Source organism: Meleagris gallopavo, chromosome 10 (genome assembly GCF_905368555.1).
Source record: "Meleagris gallopavo chromosome 10, MGAL_WU_HG_1.1, whole genome shotgun sequence".
In the NCBI taxonomy this organism is placed as follows: Eukaryota; Metazoa; Chordata; class Aves; order Galliformes; family Phasianidae; genus Meleagris; species Meleagris gallopavo.
The window spans coordinates 27,889,007-27,908,154 of NC_139413.1; the positions used below are offsets into that span (position 1 = coordinate 27,889,007).

Sequence of the window (19,148 nt, forward strand, 5' to 3'; positions counted from 1 at the left end):
TAGAGGTAGCGATTAGGGCAGTATGGACTGATATTAGGCTAATTAAATATGTCTTGATGGATTAGGAATTGGTTTGATGAGGAATAACCTGTGCAGTTTTATGGCTTTTTTTTTTTTTTTAGAACAAAGTATGGTAAGTGGTTTATGGAAACATCGACTATTAAATCATAAGAAATATTGAAAAAGGAATTTTAACCATAAACAGAGTTTAAAAATGAAATTATTCTCAGATTCTTTCAGTCTTCAGATGCTTTGATCTGGAGGTGATCTTCACTGTCTGAAGGTCTGGTAGTACTCTTAGTGGTATGTCCTGAATTCTGTGCCAGGTAGATGTGCCAAAGGACATTGGTTGTTTTGCTTCTCTCCCTTTTTTTTTTTTTGTACTGCTGTAAAAAGACCTCTTAAGCTACACTGGATGGATATATGGTGCTTTCCTTTTTTTCGAGAAGAATAATGCATCTGGAAAAAGTTTGGAAAATTATATGGCATATGTGACATTTGACATTTCCCCTTATTTAGGACAATTTTTCCCATTTGGAAATGTGGGAGGGTGGGTGAGGATCCTTGTACCCATACTCTAGCTTTGCCTGCTTTCAGCAAAGAAAGTGGCACTTGCACGTATCGTGGGCATGAAGTAGATAGGGTTTGTTTTTTTCCTGGCACGAAATCCATCACCAATGCATAAACATTTGAAGTACAATCCTTTTTTCTACTGCCAAAAACACAGAAGTAGCCTCAGTTTATATTAGACCACTGTTGCATTCAATGCACAAATGTTACAATGAACAACGTGCTAACCTTTTACCAGGGCTAGAGATGTTTGTGTCTTTTTCCCCCCCAGGGTATTTTGCAGAATATCTCCTTATTTTCTCTTCTTCACCATTTATCTATCTCACTAGTTACATTTTGTGAATTCAAAGCCTCTGTGCTAGATGACACATTAAACTCAGATTGGTGCCAGGTTTTACAAAGCTCTTCTGTAGACAGATTTCTTTCTCCTTTGCACATGAAGATGTAGTGGTGTTTACCTTCTTGTCAATGAAACGCAGTTGAACAGCACTCTCATCCTGGCAAGGATTACAGTGATAATAGACCACACAACGCTCCTCTTCTGAACCCAAAGCAAATTCTGATTTTGCCTAGCTATAGCATCAGCAAAGACTAACTGTGTGACAAGCAGTGTTTTGGCTGTGGCGCAGTTCTGTTTGTTCTCATTCTCACTGCAGTCAGAACTGAGTTCATACATCAGGGAGAAAAATGGAAGGAAAAAAACAAACTGACCCATTGGAGAGGTCTGCTGGCTCTCTGTCAGCTGCTGTCACTGCTTACCTGCACTCAATTATCCTCTGCTGTGTCTTCCAGTTGCTTGTTCCTATTAGGTGAGTGCATGATCTGGGAATGTTTGTACTGGAGTCAAGAACCCTGGCTAACGGACCAATGGTCTTTTACTCTGTCATGCTGCTTTTTTATTCTTTTTTTGATGTGCTTTCCCTCTCTCTCCACAGCAGCTTTCTTTAAAGAGTCATTTGTAGGGAACGCATTTCCCTAGTAAGTGTTTTAAACACATCTTTGCAAAGGAGTGAGATAATAAAGGATCTCATTCTGCTCCTGTAATTTGGAAACGTGCGTTAAATCCCAGTCGGTCCATAAACTGACCTCCAGGTAACTGTTGGAAGACAAAGAGTTCAGCAGGGAAATGAACAGCTAGGAACATGTGGAGGGCTTGTTTCTATATTCACTGCCATAGGGAGAGGTGAGAGGAGGCTTTGGCCGTAACTTGATAGTGCCTTTGTACTCTGCCTTTGTCCCTGACCGTATGATACGAACCACGGAGCAGTGCAGCTACAGACACCTGTCATCTGGCATTGCCCTTGGTTCATTTTCTCCTCATCTGCCAAGGAGGGCCATGCTTTTCTTACTACATAAATTTCTCCTTTAGAGTTAGAATGGATTTTAACCATGCAATAGGATTAGTCTTGCCACCATAAGGCCTCCTGGAGAGCTCAATAGGTCTTCCAGCACTAAATCAAGGCAGTGCCAGCTTAGGAGCATTCCCGCTTAGAAGGGGATCCTCCAAAACAAAGCTGGGTTATCTGTCTTCTGTGTCTTGTGATTACTTACTGTAACTTGTAATGAAGCAAAATGGCGGTGCAAATATAGCAGGGATACAGAAGCATTGGAAGTGCTAGCAAATCTACTGGTAAGAAGCTGGGAGAATATTGGAAAGGACAGCTGTGTTGCTTTGCTCTCTTGACAGGCTATAATAAAAGCTACAGAGGTGAAGGTTTTTAGTCCCCCCCAGAATAATAATCCATTGTTTTACTGTGATTCCTGTAAGAGGAAAGTGGATAGCAGAAAGATTAGAAAAGCAAGATGTGTCTGATTTCCCCATATTGCACTTTCCTTTCTACGCGCATTCTCCTTACTCCCCCTGGAACCAGGTTTCATGTTCCCACACACAGGGCTTAGTCATTTAAAAGAAAATTAGATCAAATGCATTTTAATTTATAATTTGAGAAGTGAAATGATGAGGAAAAAGAAGCCAATTTATTAGAAAACAGGCTTGTCCTTTAAAATATTGCAGAAGTGAAGTACAAAGGTTCACACAGCAGATTGGTTTTCTGTATCTCAGAGGCAGCATAAGTACAACCTATGATGTAAATGTTACTATAGTAACTCATGTTTTTATTTAAGAGCCCAGTAAATTGACATATCAAACCCATAGAACTTGTAAGAATGTAAGTTAAACCGCAGAGCCTGATGGTTGAAAGAACATCTTTCTTGGCTGAACTTTTTTTTTCTGCAATTTTCCCCTTGAATGCACTGAGCGTTTTCTTGTAGCCAAATTGCAGTTTGGCACTCAGGAAGCAGGCTTTGCTAATGGTGACAACACTAATTACCTGGGACCTCACATGCAGCCTTTCCTCTCAAAAGGGCGAAAGTTCCCACCTAGTGAATTTCCTGTAGACTTCCTTCTGCCTCCCCCAAGAGCTTCACAGCTAGAGCTGTCCAACTGTAAAACAAATTAAGACTATATTATGAACTATAATGTATTCCTCCCTCCTGATGGAGCTGCACAGCACAGCGGAGTCCCTTGAGAAGCCGGCTGTGCTCAGTGCTGCTTTGCTCTCCTCTTCCCACTCTCAGAGCTGCTGTAGCCACTGCTCCTCACCCAGTGCTGGCCAGGCCTATGTCAGAGCTCGCTGTCCCCTGAGACTTCAGTGCTGCTCTATCCAATTTGCATTGTGTGCATTGATTGAGGTAATTACTGTCTTGAATAAACTAAGAACAACGCCTCGTGACCATCAAGGATATATTCTGCTCTTTCTGCTTGCTTTTTCCATTTTGAGATCTTCCTTATGTTTACCAGCATAAACTCGTGTTAGTTTGTCTGGAAAATGAGCAAGTGTCCTTGCTATGCAATTTGTTGGTACATATCTTGTGTTGGACAGGGACTGCTTTGTGCTTACATGGCTTGTGTGTTGAGGGCTGATTGCTGGGAGGAAGGCCATGTTGTGCCGTTTGATGGAGCTTGGTTCCTAAAAGATCACACCCAGAAGCATTTTGGGGACTTGACAAGCTCACCTGGCTCTTGAAGAGGTTGGGGTACAGCCCCACCTGCGCCTGTCAGCTCCACCTTCTGAGCAGGGGGTTGGTGTTCTTCAGGCTTTAGAGATGTGGGATGTGTCTTGCGGGGTTCCAGTCTGCTGGGAAGGGTGGCATTTGGGAAGGAGATGAGAGGGGAATGCGCCTCTCAGATGTGCTTTTGGAATGGCTGCCAGGAGGAGCTGAGCTCCCAGGCAGCTGAAGGCAGAGTGCTAGCAGGTGGCTGGAAAGCTTGGAGCCAGGAGGGAGGAGCTGCCTGGCTCCTAAATGCGAACAACTAGCTTAAACTGAGGAAGAAGACTGTAATTCAGCATGAGATGATCACCTGGGGAGCAAGGACATCAGCTGGAGGATTTGGCCAGGGCAGCCAGGAGCAGGGGGTAAGGCTGCTACAGCTTGGGACAGGGCAGAGGGAGGCTGCAAGGTGAGCTTACATCCCATAAGCTGGTGCTGTAGGCAAAAGAAAAAGCTTTCATTTCTATTGGTTCTGAGCCCTGCCTTATTTTGTACCTGCTGCCTCTTGTCTTTTGACCATGCAGCACGTTGAAGATGTGGCTCTGTCTCCTTGATAACCTCCATGCTGGTATTGGTGCACCGATGCCTCCAGAAGATGGCATTTCTCCCACAAGAATAGCTGTAGTCCGTAAGTAGTTTTAGTATTCTTTGTATCGTTGCTTCAGATGGACTTACCTCATACACTGGGAGATGGTTAACAGAAGTAATACAGAAGCTTAAAAGCACCAGAAAACAAAAATCTAGAAACCTGATGTATCTCTTGGTTTGAATTATTAATGTGTGGAAGAAAAGCATGATGTGAAAGTGGGCAATTTGTCGTGTATGAATCGAACTTTTTAAGACTTCTCTCATTAATAATTTCCAAAGTATTTATTATCCTCAGACACCAGTTTTGTGCAATTTCTGTCTATATGACTCACTGAATTACTTCATTCTCTGTCACTATTTTCTTGCCTCAAAAGCTTCCACAGAAGATGGCAATAGCAGTTTATGCCATAATCTGCATCAATTTAGGTCTCTATAGAAGGAATGAAGCATTGGAATGAAGAGATTTTTTGTGAGTATCTACAGTACGCCGTAGAGCACCAGCATCCTGGAGGCAATTCTTACATTAGCTTGGCAGTGATTTCTTCCCTTGGCTTCTGTGTGTTTCCATCAGGTGTCCAGTAACACACCCCTAGGTTCACTACAGACTGCAGCAGCAGCCCTGGGCTCCACCAGCCATGGCATGAATACTGGTGCTACGGGCATGGTAGTGGAGAGCCTAAAGAGTTATAGGTCAAAGCTCTGCTGAATATTAACCTGTTGTTTCTTGTATGGTTTTGGGGGATGAGGACCATCCACTGACACTGAATTCATGGAGTACCTAAAACATGAATTTTACTCGAGAAGTTTTACAGTTAAGGGAACTTCTGCAGAGTGAGGCAGTTGCCCATTAACATTCAGTTTAACCCAAAGAGAGAACTCAATAACTATTTGTCAATAACTCACCTGGATCTGCTGCTCACAAGGATTCATTCCTTTTAGGTTCTTGTGCAATGTGTCAGAGATGGAGATGAATTTTATTCTTTCCTGCAAAGACATGTAGGAATGCTGCTTCTCTGTTTCCTGTAGGCATCTGGATTCTGAGATACATTCTCTGCAGACGGGGCAGTTCACTATCCAAAGATAAGCCTTTCTTATCCTGCCATCACGTGAGATAAAGATACATGTTTTATCGATTATTTTTTAAAAAGAGATCAATTCATACACCGGTGCTCAGGTGGCTGCAGTTGTTTGTCAGGTTCAAAGCAGCAATGGATTTCTTGTCCTAGAATCAAATAAATCAGTGGGAACGTCTGCATAACAGGAAGGAGTTATTTTAAAAGTAGAATGGTGTCTCTTGGATTGTCCTTCCTAAATTAATGTTGTTATTTTTGCATTGGTCTGGAGAAGAAATTTCCAGTGAAGGAAGAGCATTGATTATTTGCTTGTGTTTTATCATGCTGTGTCCACTAAAGTCTATCTAACTATCCTTTCTTCTGGTTAGAATACAACGTTATTATTATTCTTATTTTAAAGTAAAAGCTTAGTTTGCTAATACTGTTGATGCCAATGTACTGTATCAATCAAAGGACAGGTCTGTAATATCTATACAGCTGTGACGACGAGTCTTTCAGGGGGAGGAAATGCTTTTTGTTCAGAGTATGTAGAATCATTGCCTCCTGCAATTTTAAATGCGCACTGAGTGTTGCAGAGAGCATTTCTGCACCTATTCAAAAAGTGAAGTCTAATGCTGTTTGTGATTTTAATGGAGCAGCAATGTTTTGGTTGGCTGATTGGATGCTGGTGAGGAGGTGCAAAGAGATTAAATGCAAAAGATCCATGCAGCAGCAATGAGTTATTGATAACATCCCCTTATGGAGGCTGCACTCATCTTGGCATTAACTTAATAACAAAACCAGACTTTTCACTTCTAGTAGTCATTAAGTCATTTAGAACAACTTCAGATCCACACACAAGATTTGCTTTTACATAGTACAGCAGTATTTGATTTTCTGTAGTGGTTCCACAGTCAGTCACTTTCACCTGTTCAAATACAGGTTGGATAACCTGGCAGGAATAATATGTTGAATAAATTAGAAGGGGGGGAAAAAAGAAATAGAGGCCAAAACCCATGCGATAAACCCAGAGGGTGCTTAAGCCTGACAAATGTAACCTGGTAGAACTGAAGCTGAATGTCTTATTTTGTACCTGCTCTTTCTTCTAGCTCTTTGAGAAGCACGCTTGCTCCATTTGCCTAAAGTTGCTAGGATTCGGTGTGTTCCAGGTTGCTGCATCTTTATTCAGAACTGTGCCCTCAGAAAAGGGTTATGTTTAGATTTCTGTTGGCACTGCTGGGAGAGATGGCTGGAGCATTTTGCCTCAGCAGAGCAGGAAAACACTTCTTATTTGTACTTGTTGGTTGTTTTTTTTTTTCTCCTTACTCTTCAGCAGGAAGCTTGCAGGTTTTTCTACAAACTTAGAAGAGTCTCAGTTGCTGGACTAGTGTTGCAGTAGGTATCTGTATGTAAGACTGCAGGAGATCACAATCATTTTCTTGTTGAGAGGCCAGGGTACTATCACTGAGTGCAATGACAGTGCAGCGTGACTGGTGGAAGGGATGGTTTTAATCCTTCATTATTTAAATTAATAAATAAACCTCCAAGACTATGTAACATTAAGTGGTTTTGTTCTCTCTGAAGCTTTACTCGCAGTTACTTGTTTCTCGTTCTCAGTCACATAGGTCACTGAAGTTTTCTCATGTGCTTTGCAAAAGCACTTGGAACTTGGTATTTCACAGTGTTTTGTTGTTCAATGTGTTACTCTTCAAAAGGCTTTTGGACCTTTGTTGGTTTCACAATAGTTTGAAAAAGAAAATATGAGGTGTAAGGTGGGGGCTGAGAGAGAATAAGTTTAATTGTTGTTTTCAGTTTTGCTTTTATTTATGAAAAAGACTTTATCCTAAGCAAGTTAGGGAGGAGTGGTTTGGGCTGGAAGGGACCTTTTAGAGATCATCTATGTCTAGTCCAACCCCTGCTATCAGATGGGTCATCTTCTATAAAGTATTCAGATAGATGGAAAGAGATTTAAAGCCAACAAGCCTTCTGTCAACAGTTCACAGGTTGATGGACTGTAGGTAGGGTTGTTGTTCAGGTTATGCCTGGCATCTAAAATTCATTAGTATTTTCAGTAAGTACCTGAATAGTTGAAAAGTGCATGAATATTATTAATCTTTGGATAACAGAATTCTAGGTACAGTCGCAAACACTTTATAGAACAAGATTAGGATTTGAAGTGATTGTGACAAATTGCTGAAATGGTCTGAAATAAACAGGCTGTAACTCAATAAAGACACATGCAAGATATTTAAAGTAATTAACTGCACAAACAGAAGTTCTGCAGGAAAGATCTGAGGGTTAGAGAGATGGGCAAACCGAGGCTGAGTCACCAGAGGTGCACAGCTGGGAAGGGAAAAAAGCAAACTCTGCATGGGATGTGCAAACAGGATTGTCTTGTGCAGAAGTGAGGTGATCCTTCCCCTCCAAATAGCAGTGGCTAAGATGTCAGCTGGATTACTGCCTGCAGCTTTGGGCATCCCTCTTTAGAAAAGAGAGCACAGCAGGAGCAGGTCTGAAGGAGGGAGGTCTGTGAGCCCTAGCTGGTGTCCAGAGGAGGTGATATGTGATGTTGTTTTACATGTGCCATCAGCTCTTTTGTCAGAGAGCTCCTTATTCACGTGGACGGTGAAGTGCTGAAGGGACAAATGGGGTTTACTCCACTCTTAAAAAGTCAGCGAGCAGGTAATGGATGCAAACAGGGCAGCAGAACTTTGAGTTCAGCTCTCGAGGAAGTCTCACTGGTAGCAAAGAAATTTGAGACTAAAATAGTCTGTCTAGCTTATTTTATCTACTTTTCTTTTTCTTGGAGGCACAAAGCTGAATAATCATTCTTTTCTTAAACTTATTAAACCCTCACTTACACTGTTTCTTTTTTGTCCTGTTTTCCTATCGGAGGTTGTTCCAAAAATGAGTTTTCTTCTACTGGCCAAGACCCAGATCTTAATAAATGTTTTTGTGCCAATACTGTCCTGTGCTTTAAATGGTTGCTAATTCCTTCTCCTTGGGATTTACTCCCCAGCTGCTCACTGCTCTCCCCTTATTTTGTCTGTACGTCTTAGAAATCAGAAGTTACCATGCTCTCCTCTTTCATACAGAAGCATTATAGATGCGTTCTTAACTATTGCTGTACTGCTGCTTTACAAATGGGGTTAAAAAGCAGCACCCAGCACTTGCAATTTCACTGCTAATTCTTTGTAATTCCGTTTCTGTATCTGACGCCCTCTGAGCATTCTCTGTCCCACAGCTGTATTACCTTTCGCTTCCTTTCCCTCCTGCTACTAATGCTACAGTCAACATTGCTATCTTTATGGCCAACGAAGGAGATTCTGTATCTAATGTGGGGTTATAGCAAGTTTCGAATCTCTGCTGTTGCGGTTTGCTCTAAGAAGGCTATCTCCAGTCCGGGATCTAATACTCGTGCTCTCTACTCGTGCAGTTTGCTGTATTTCTTCCAAGTTTCCTTTGGTTGGGCTTCTTGCTATAGCTTTACTGACTTCTGGCACGGACTCCCGTTAGAACCTCTTGGTGCGTATTCAGATCTGACACTGGGAAAATTTCTCCTCCTAAGAGAGGCAGAGCACCAGCACAGCTGCCCGGGGTGGGGGTCACAGTCCGTGGGGCTGCTCGGGGCCGTGGATGTGGCACTGAGGCACCCGAGGGCGGGACGGCCGCTAAGTAGGTCAGCGGGGCCGGGAGCGCCGCCCGGCTGCCTGCGTGTCCCCCTCCTTCGCTGCAGGATTGAACTTTCCCCTCAGCCCCTCGCTAGCCCGGAGAAATTCGTCTAAATACGCAGCGCTTCCCCCCCTCCGAGTCTCCCCGCCTCGTGCCTGAGGAGGGGCGGGGCGGGGGAGGCTCGGGCAGCGGGCGGAGCGGCCAGCCGGCCTGACTTCCAGCGCTGCGGGAGCGGAGGGAGGCTGTGAGTGTAATGACTGCCCGTGTGGTGCTCACGGAGCTGGGCTGAGAGTGTAACAACTGCCCGTGCGGTGCTCACGGAGCGGGGCTGTGAGTGTAACCGTTCGTGTGGCGGTCGCGGAGCGGCGGCTCAGCTGTGCGGGCGGGGCGGGGCGGGCAGCGCACCTCTGTGAGGGAGCGGGCGGGTCGTGAGCGAGCGGGCAACAACGAGCTCCTGTAAATTCGTCTGGCTTTTGAAGTTGTTCCTTGGTGAACTGCTGTCGCTCACGGCTTTGATCTTGCAGCTTTTAGTCACCTTTTTAAAAAGCCAGCGAGCAGCCGTGTCCGGGCTGCACCGCTCTCCTCTTGTTGCCTTTCGCAGCGGACCGATGTTCAGTCCCGCCTGGTGTTCGTGTGGTTTAGAAGGGAGAAATGCAGAAATGGAAGCTGTCGGGACAAGAGGCTGAAAAAAGGGGCGGCTCCAGAGGGAAAGGGCAAACTCCGGTGTGTTGTGAGCAGGTGCTGGTGGTCACAGGCTGTGCTGGAGGTGTTGCTGTGCTGTGCCGCTTCTCAGCCAGCCCGTACCAAATGATCTTGGTTTTGTTACTTGCTGGTCGATGTTTGCTGTTTTGTATTTGATGGGCTGTTGTTGTCAAGGTAGGAACTCTCCTTACTGAAGGTTTTGCACATCGGTTAGCGTAGAAGTCATAGAATCACAGAATGGCCTGGGTTGCAAAGGCCCACAGTGCTCATCAGTTCCAACCCCCTGCTGTGTGCAGGTCACCAACCAGCAGCCCAGGCTGCCCAGAGCCACATCCAGCCTGGCCTTGAGTGCCTGCAGGGATGGGGCATCCACAGCCTCCTTGGGCAACCTGTTCCAGTGCCTCACCACCCTCTGGGTGAAAAACTTCCTCCTCATATCCAACCTAAACTTCCCCTGTCTCAGTTTAAAACCATTCCCCCTTGTTCTATCTCTATCCACCCTCATAAACAGTTGTACCCCCTCCTCTTTTATACGCTCCCTTCAAATATGCATGGAGAGGAAGAATATGACACTGAAAACTGCTGCGCAGCATCAGCAAAGCTGGTGGTTTCAGAATGCAGTATTTTAAGACTTATATTGCTTTTTGATCCGATGCAGCACTGGTTCTTAGTTATGAATACTCTTGAAACCAGAGTTTAAGAATATATTTGTGATACCAACTTTGATCAGCGCAGTAGAAGCAGAAAAAGTGTCTCAAGCTGATCCAGACTACATTTTTGTCTTCTGGCCCAAATATTTTGATTAAATTAGTGCTGATAGTAGAATCTTTTTGATTGCTTTATCTGGATGTTTATGTGACAGAGAGGGTAGCAATGGAGGGCACCTTCTCCGAGGTGCATGTTGTTTTGGACATCTGTAGTTGCTTCCTTTTCAGTCTCTGGTAGGAACTGGAGGGTTGAAATTAAAAACAAGCTGCTATTGACACAATTAACTAATTGCTTTCTTAAATCAGGGGCAAACTAGAGATGATGGTGGTGTTTCACTCATGCTTCACATTCTTCTTTGCAGTGGTACAATGAATTATCAGTAGTTATCAGAACAGTGGTTCTTTAAGCATCTAGGAGCAAGGGCTAAGATATCTGGGCTGCAGCTTTGCCTTCTTCCAGTGCTTACAGTGGGAGGACAATCGATGGACCATAATTTGATGAGTTAGAGCTTTCATTGGTGGACATTTTTTGCTTGTATTCAAAATGAGAGCTCTAATGAGATACGCAGTAAAATCCATGACATACTGACAACTTTATAACCTTTTGATATATATATATATATATATATATCTGATTTTCTTGGACAACATATAGAAGTGATCTCTGTCAGTTTGCTATTGAGAAGTGGTTGAGCTGTGAATTACAAATTTTTGTTGCACCTGTAAAAGAGGAGAAAATGGACGAACTTTAATTAAACCATAGGCTTGTCATATGAACAGTGTGTCCTTATGCCAAGTAAATAGTTCTGAAAACTAATTTTTTCTTCCAGTCAAAGTTGGAAAAAAAAAAAAAAAGATAGGTTCTATTGTAGGCTTTTGGGAATAATCATAGCCTGTATCTTTGTGAAATGGCAGACTTAGTGAAGGCTGTAGCCAGCGCAGTTCCTCTGGCCTTCATGGCTCTCTTATTAGGAAATAGACTAACAGAAGATGTACAGCTAAGGCTAGGCTGATAACAGCACTACTGAGAGGCACATTTTCCTCTGCAGTAGGGGGTTGCGAAGCACTGCCTTTGAAATTTTGAGCTTTTTCCTCTTTAATTGACCAAAATGTAGCTGAAAATGTAGTCTGATAACCTGACTGAACGGGCAGAGAAGTGGATGGGCCTGCCTCATCTCAGACCAACGTGGAGCTGGTTGGTACTGAAGAAGTTGGCTCCAGCTGAACTGGAGCTTGGCTCCAGCTGCAGTTGAGTTTCCAAGGGCTTAGATTCACAGTGGTGCCTTTCAGACCACTAAGCCTGGTAGGTGAGCAATAGTCAGCCTAGAGGAGTAAAGTACTACATATTTTTAATGATGGAAGAGGAGCTGCGCTGGTGGTTAATTGATATACTAAGCAATGCTAATGAGTTTTATTCTCAAATGACATTCTGATTTGTTGTTGCTTTTGTTACAAATATGTGAATAATCAAGTAAATGAAGTTCGCTGTAATGAAACTCTAATGGTAATTATCATTCTCAGTTAATTTTCTTTGTTATTTTCAGACCAGCTCTTCAAAACAAGATGTGTCATCAAATCATTCTGACCATGTCTGTGCTCTTGGGTAAGTTACTGCCAACAGTGTGAAAAGTAAGTGCTGACAGTAGTGTAGAATGAAGAGTTATCTCTGCTTTTGTTTTACGGAGCTGTTTCAAATCATAATGCTGCATTAGTACCACAGCTAGAACATGTAGAGGCCCTGGTTTATCCTTGTGCAGGATTGAAATGTTGGCACTCTCGGGGTCGTTCTTTGTGTCTTATCCCTAAAAGCAGTACAGTTGATGGGTAAGATCAGAAAACATCAATAGAATGAGTCTGGTGAGTCAGAATACGTTCAGATAAATGCCTCAGTTGAACTTGGCAGAAGGGCATGTTGTTCTGTTACCTTAGCAAGTACAAATGCAGAAAGGAAAATCCAAGTTCTATCAGAACTGCGAAGTTTGTTTAGCTCAGCGTAGCCAAGGTGTCAGTTTGAGTTTGAGCTTTGCTTTTCTAGGTGACTGGCATTCTTGCTTTCATGAGCACTGTGTTGTTAAAGTTGCTCAATCCACTGTAAATATTGATGAGTATAATAAGCTGTTTTTCTAATTGAGAAATGTCCATACCATTGGTGTATGCTGTTCAGGGACAGCTGGTATTTTGGTATTTGTCTTTTTTCTTTCTTTCTTTCTTTTTTTAATTTTAAATTGAAAAAGGAGCCATTTCATAGAATCCTAGAATGGCCTGGGTTGCAAAGGCCCACAGTGCTCATCAGTTCCAACCCCCTGCTGTGTGCAGGTCGCCAACCAGCAGCCCAGGCTGCCCAGAGCCACATCCAGCCTGGCCTTGAATGCCTGCAGGGATGGGGCATCCACAGCCTCCTTGGGCAACCTGTTCCAGTGCCTCACCGCCCTCTGGGTGAAAATGATGATGCTTATAGAGAAAGCAGATGCTTCAATCCAATGATGTTAGTTTCAAAATCCTTCTTATCTTCATGAAATTGAAGAACTCCTTAGACAATATCCATACCTTTATTCAATCAGTATAAAATATTGTCTTGTTGACTAATTCATCTTTTAAATACCTTATGTAATCTAAAGATGTTGTGTACTTTTAATTAGAAAACCTGGATGCCTCAGGGAGTTTTCATTTGGTTTCAGAGTAGTTTGTCACTGACTGGTGGCTTGTAATGATGGCACGTCGGTGTATCATTTGACTGGCCATCTCCCTGTGTCCAAATAAAAAAATAGCCATGGTTGGCATCTTTATAGCCCTCCTAGCCCAGGCATGCCACTAATTGAGAGGCTAAACTGTATGTGATGGCCTCATGTGCATCCATGGTGTGGAGAACTGGTTGTATCTGTAGCAGGAAAGCATTTTATTAACAGGCAGTTAAGAGCTATAGCAATCCTATGCTGACCATTCTGTACTGTAGTTTGTTACAGATCTTTGTTTTGTTTTTAATGCACCTGCAGAAATAGTAAGTAACTGCATACATTTTGACTTAGTAGGATGTACTTAATTAATCCTGTGACACTGATGTGCTATGAGAGGGGAGAGCCTGCTTTTAGGAAAAAAAGTGACTTGGCAGGAATCTCTCCTAGTCCCTCAGTTGACTCTGTGACTTGGATAGTATGTTAGCTAACTGTCCTGTTTTGTAGGCAGTCGTGTCACTTCTTTGTTCATTTTGATCATGTATTATGGACTAATAATCTGTGTGGTTAACTGGATCTTCCACATGGAGCCAGGAGCCTAATGAAGCTGGTATTTATGGGGGCACAAACTCTGTTAAGGGGGAGAGGAGAGATGAGCAGAGCCCTTCAGGAGCCTGGTTGCAAAACCCATGCAAAGAGAAAATGGAACACTTCAGCACGCTGCACAGTAACAGGGTGTCTGCTTCTGATGTTGCATGCACCTACTCTTAACAAGCTTTCATTTTGTATTTTTACATTATTTAACTTACACTCTATTAGACAGAGAACTTCTGTTTTTCTTATTTTAGATATTGCAGACATAGAGCATGAATTAACTTCTGCCTAATGAGTGGTTTAAAATATTTATGCCTTGCTGAGCAAAAAGCTAAAAGCAAAAATGTGTGCAAATCACCCACACGTCTTTCTGCAAGCAGAGCTTTAATCTGGGCAATTCATTCAGTGCTTTACAGTAAGTTATTTCCAAAAGTGATACATTCATCATTCTCAAAGTCACTGTTAGTGTAATTCAAGCTCCAGCTTACCAACAAGAGCTGCAACTGTGGTCAGAGCGCTTTGATTTCGGAGAACTGAAGTCTGATGGAAAGATCCTTTTTTTCCCCACATCTCATTTCCCAGACAACACGTGGGCATTGCACGGTTGCATCCAGTCATGTATTCTGGTAATATTATTCTTTGGAATTGAATGCTTGTGATGCGACTGTGTTACGTTTACAGTGGGATTGTTCTTTCTACAGTGCTGGAACCATGTTATTAGGAGCTGCAATTGTCCCAGCACTGCAGGGGGGGTGAAACCTGTCTGTATAGTATGTGAACTTTGAATTGGGATTCAGTGTATTTTGAATACAAAGCGGTTTACCCAAAAGTGATGCTTCCACACAAGAGGTTGAGAAAACAAAAATTTAGTTATAGAGACTTCAGAAGAGAAAGCTGACATTTGTCAGTTGTGCACCTGTTCAGAGGTGATGGTTTTTAATACTTCTGTCTCCAACTCAGAGGAGATAAGCCCCTGGAAATGATTTTCTATAGGTATGTTTTAATAAAACATTTCTGTATAATGTCATTTACTCCCTTTTCATTGTCTAACAATACGAAATTTTTGTTGCCAACATCCTTCTCTTTCTTTGTGTAGACTTTCTTCACGTGGCAGCTGCCCAGTGTATGGTCCATGAGATTCATCCCAGGAGCTTTACATTACCATGCCTGCTGCTGAACGAGACATCTTTGAGTCCTTCTGCTGCTGGAGTGGTACAGAGCTGGTCTGGTATGAGGAGAGAGTATGGAACTGCTGAAACCAACCCTTCCTTGCTAATGGATGAGGAAAGTTTCCTGTGTTGCCTTTGGAGCGATAACAACACCAGTTGTTCTTTGTACAGAGGAAACATGCAAGCAAGGATGCTTATTCCTTCAGATATAAGCATCTCTGCATCTGAGGAAAGAGGTAGGTTTCTCTGTCAAGGGTGTAGTAAGCTCCTTTAAAAAACACATTGTTTTTTAGTAGTTCAGAAATGCTTAATCCATTTCTTTTATTTAGATTCAAATTGGAACATTGAATGTTGGGTTGAAGGCAAGCTGGATCTGTTAGTTTGTAGCCTGCAGTTCCTGAAGTTTCACGTGAGACTTGATATGAAGGTTCATCTTTTATATGCTGTGTAAGTACAGGCTTAGATTTCTCACTGTTAGCATTACAAATCTGAAAGCATTTCCTAACACATCAGCATTGGTCTCTCAAGCTTGTAGCACAGTAGTGGCATCAGCTTCACAGGCAGGTGATATTTTATGTACCTTACCTTACCTTAAAGTAATCTAAGACTATGCAGAGAAAAGCTCACGGTTCTGTCTTTGAATGAAAAGCAGTTAGCATGGAGAGTCTCTGCTCTATTCTTTCCCTGTTTCTCAAAATGCTTAAACTATTGACCACTATTGGCTTGCTGAAGTATCTTTGCTTTTGCACTTGCTAAATTCAAAAGCTGCAGTCTGGTTCTACCTGCTTATGCTTTCTACCATAATGTTCTCTCAGAGTAATTAAATGACTTGGTGTTTAGCATTGTGTCAAATGTTGCTCTGATCACACTGGTGGGAGGCATCCATCTGTGCAGTTGTCACTGTCATAAATACTCTGTGATGGTAATTATCCTGACTCTGGGGTGGCGTCGCCTGTCTGATGTTATTGTAGGTGGGTCTACTTGATTCTGATTTCACTGTTCCTCTTGTACTGATGGATTGGAGGGAATGATGTAACATACAGATTGAATTTCTTGAGGAAGCCTGCTCCATAAATAGTTGACCATGCTAAGCTTGCAGGCGGCAACTTCTATTTAAAATACAGAGCTAGATGGCTGGTATCACTTGCCATAAATTATACCTGTAGAGAATGTAGGAAACAACAGAATGTGCTGGTAGCAAATATGGTTGTAGGGGGACATAATACTTTAAAACTGAAATCAGATTTTGAGTGGGAACCCACAGATTTCCAGTGTTCCTCATGACTGTGATTTTCAACATAGCGTGTTTTTGTAGAAGTACATCTCACTTCATTCAGTCTCAACTGCAGAAAAATCTTAGCCAGTAATCCTGGTTTGGTTACTTTGTGCTGCAGAGTCAAGGTGCAGTGTGGTCCCTGACACTGGAGAACTTGTCTCACTTCCCAGATTTCATGATAACATTTTTCTTTTAGGGTCCCTGTGTTGCGGGGGAGCAGCTGGCAGAGCAATTCAGGTTTTACTAAGGTGACAGTTTCCCCTGTTGGCTTGCTGATACCTTAACATTTTTTTTCACGTGAGCCAAAATACCTTGAAAACATTCCCAGCTTTGAAAATATGCATTCCTGGATTGTGTTACTGCCTGGGAGTCTGGAGCTCAGCCTGGAATTCTCACGTGTAAGATAAGCAATGCATGAAAATAATGACCTAGAAGAATCTATAAGATGAAGTTTTGCTCCTCAGCAGTTTTGAGTTTTTCAGCATTCAAGATGTACCCTTTTGACTTTGCACATCCACAGTTTATTTGCTTGTAATAGTATCAAGTTACTTGGAGTAGAAGATGTGTTCTTCTGTCCAAAACAATGCTGTGCTGAGGGTACCTTCCCCAGCAGCATGTCTTTGGGAGGAGAAAGATTATTCTGAAATTTAATTAGACAAATCAGGTTAATTTTCTACCAAAATTGAACGATAGTTGTGTGTATTCTAGGAATGCTGTAAGCCCTGATGGTTGATTACATTAACTTAATCTCTTAGCCTTAGGGATCCTTTTGCAGTGGCACAGATGAATGCTTGTGGGTGAATTCTCAGTACTGATACAATTTGCCCTTTCACTGGATGGTGATTTATAGGATGTGCTCATGTTCCCAACCTATTTGCAAGTGCCCAAAGGGAACTTCTTTAGTTCTGGGATTAGTCTGCTGTGTTCTTAAGGAAAAATCACACAATTTACCTCAACTTTTTGGTGTCATAGTTGAGTGCATCAGTTATACATTGAGCTGGAGAGCACTGACATTCTGTTAGGGACTTAGGCTCGTGTGAACCAGTCAGCCACCTCTGTGCAGTGATAAGGGGCAGCTTGTTCAATGAGGATTGACCTAGAACTGCTGTGTGCACTGAGACATGCTTATTGAAAATCCTTAACCAGGTAGCCCTGCTCCATCAGTCCTAATAAAGATAACACTTGCACAAACACAGTGTGTAGAAGTACTGAAAGCAGTGCCACAGTTGTTGCCTGACTTCTGACATGCCTCAGCACACCTGCCCAGCTGTGCTGTTGGACCTTTCTTGAAATTAGAAGAATTAGTTCTTGTATGTTTGACCATTTGTTTTCAATTGATGGATGGAAGCAGCCTTATGTCCACTTGTGCCATATTTATTTTATAAATTGAGAATAATTTGATTCAACTCTGTAGAGTTATAAGCACTGAAAACGTTTATAGATAGATCATGTTTATAAATCATATATGATTGTTATTACAAAGCTTGTTTTTCACTGAAAAATGAGTTTTTGACTAATATATTACTTACAGTGATTAATGGTAGTAGAAGCTACACTAAATTTGTTTAGATTTGATTTCACTGCCCTACACAGAGGAATTAGAATGAAATCCCAGTTGGGGTGGCAGAAGGGTGCAGTTACTCTGCTGTGGGGGAGCTGGCTGTGGTAATAGCTGCCATCAGGGGTTTGAAACCAGTCTGGTGAACTGTGGGTCTCATCACGATTGTAGCACACTTGTTTCAGGATCAAACCTGAATAATACTTTTTGTGAAATCATCTGATTTGCTTTACTTGGAAACCATTTTAAAAGGGAAAAGCTGCAAAGTAAAAGCGATCAGTTAGAAACTTTTAATCTCTTTTTCATTACAGGCAGTGTTTTTGTTCATTTGTTTTTGCAAATAAACCTTCCCCACAGGACAAACACCTGCTATTGAAACACAGTGTAAAGAGAAATACTTTGTTTTTTGTTTGTTTTACCTTCTAGGTCAGAGGTGTCACTGGGAGATGCATCTACCAGCTCCCTGAGCAGGACTGCCCTGGCTGCTCAGTGCAACTGCAGTGAGTACAGCAAATGTGAGTGCCATGTGCCTTCCCCAAGGCTCAACCACACCTACATCATGTGGCTGAAGGTTGTGACTGGTGTAACACCTCTTTGGTCACCCTTGATGTCAGTCAAGCCCATAGACATAGGTAAGTGTTACATAGGTTGTGAGCTTTTGTTAATGGGGAGCGGCAGCAGGATGTATTTGGATGAGGAGGAGGACGCAGAACAGGAAGGGACTTCCTGGAGCTGTCTTGGATTGCTCACTGAGCAGGAAAAAAGGCTGTTCCTGATGCTGCTTTGCAATTAAAACTCTTCTCTCCAGCAGCTCTGTTTTTCTTATGTTTTTCTTTCTTCCTTACACATACAATTCCAGCTGGATTTTCCAAACTGGAAAACAGTCCTCTAATATTTAATCAAGCCAAAGCCCTGGTGACACAGTGAATTTGATACGTGTCCATTTTGTAAACACAGTTATTACAGATCTTTGCCAAGATTGAACAGGTAGGGTCTGTCAGCCGTGGGGGGGGAAAATAGAAGTCTTATGAACTGCTTCCTAACTGATGTGCTCTGCAGACAGAACAAGGTACACATCTCTGGGTGGGGCAGTTCTGAAGATGAGGGGTTGCATTTACCATTATGGTTTTGAATGATGCCATAGGGAAAAAGTTATACATTCAGAACTGAGTGTGCCAGCATTAAAACTGTTGTTATTAGATTGTTTTGCTTAGTGAAGTATATTTTAAAAAATGAATAATGTTAGTATGTGCTCTGCCAAGGTTTAGTTGAGTTAAAAATCAGTTGGAAAGTGAAAATACGAAAACTTGTTTAATATGTCAGTAGAACAGGTGGCAGCAGAATGAGAAAACATCATTATTTGTATCGTAACATGCCCAGAAGTGTGATGTAAAAGTTGCTGACTTTGTTTTGAAAGCCCTTTGCTGAAATCACTTATTCATTATTTCATCTCAATGCAACTAACTTGGAGAGTTTGGATAAGTAATAAGAAAATAAGTTAAAGCTTAGTGTAGTGAATCTGTACTGAAAATAATAA

The 19,148-nt window shown here is 42.3% G+C and overlaps 1 protein-coding gene across 8 annotated transcripts in view; it reads left to right on the forward strand.

Moving 5' to 3' along the window:
- Window positions 1-3,944: 3,944 nt before the first annotated feature.
- Window positions 3,945-19,148, forward strand: part of LEPR (leptin receptor) — a 45,470-nt gene continuing 30,266 nt past the window's right edge. For 3 of the 8 annotated variants that reach the window (XM_085231039.1, XM_085231037.1, XM_085231038.1), the window contains exons 1-5: window positions 9,087-9,263; window positions 11,887-11,945; window positions 14,705-15,013; window positions 15,107-15,224; window positions 18,038-18,243. In XM_085231039.1, the coding sequence (XP_085087165.1) occupies window positions 11,906-11,945; window positions 14,705-15,013; window positions 15,107-15,224; window positions 18,038-18,243 (673 nt within the window). In that variant the 5' untranslated portion in view covers window positions 9,087-9,263; window positions 11,887-11,905. 8 annotated transcript variants of the gene reach the window in all.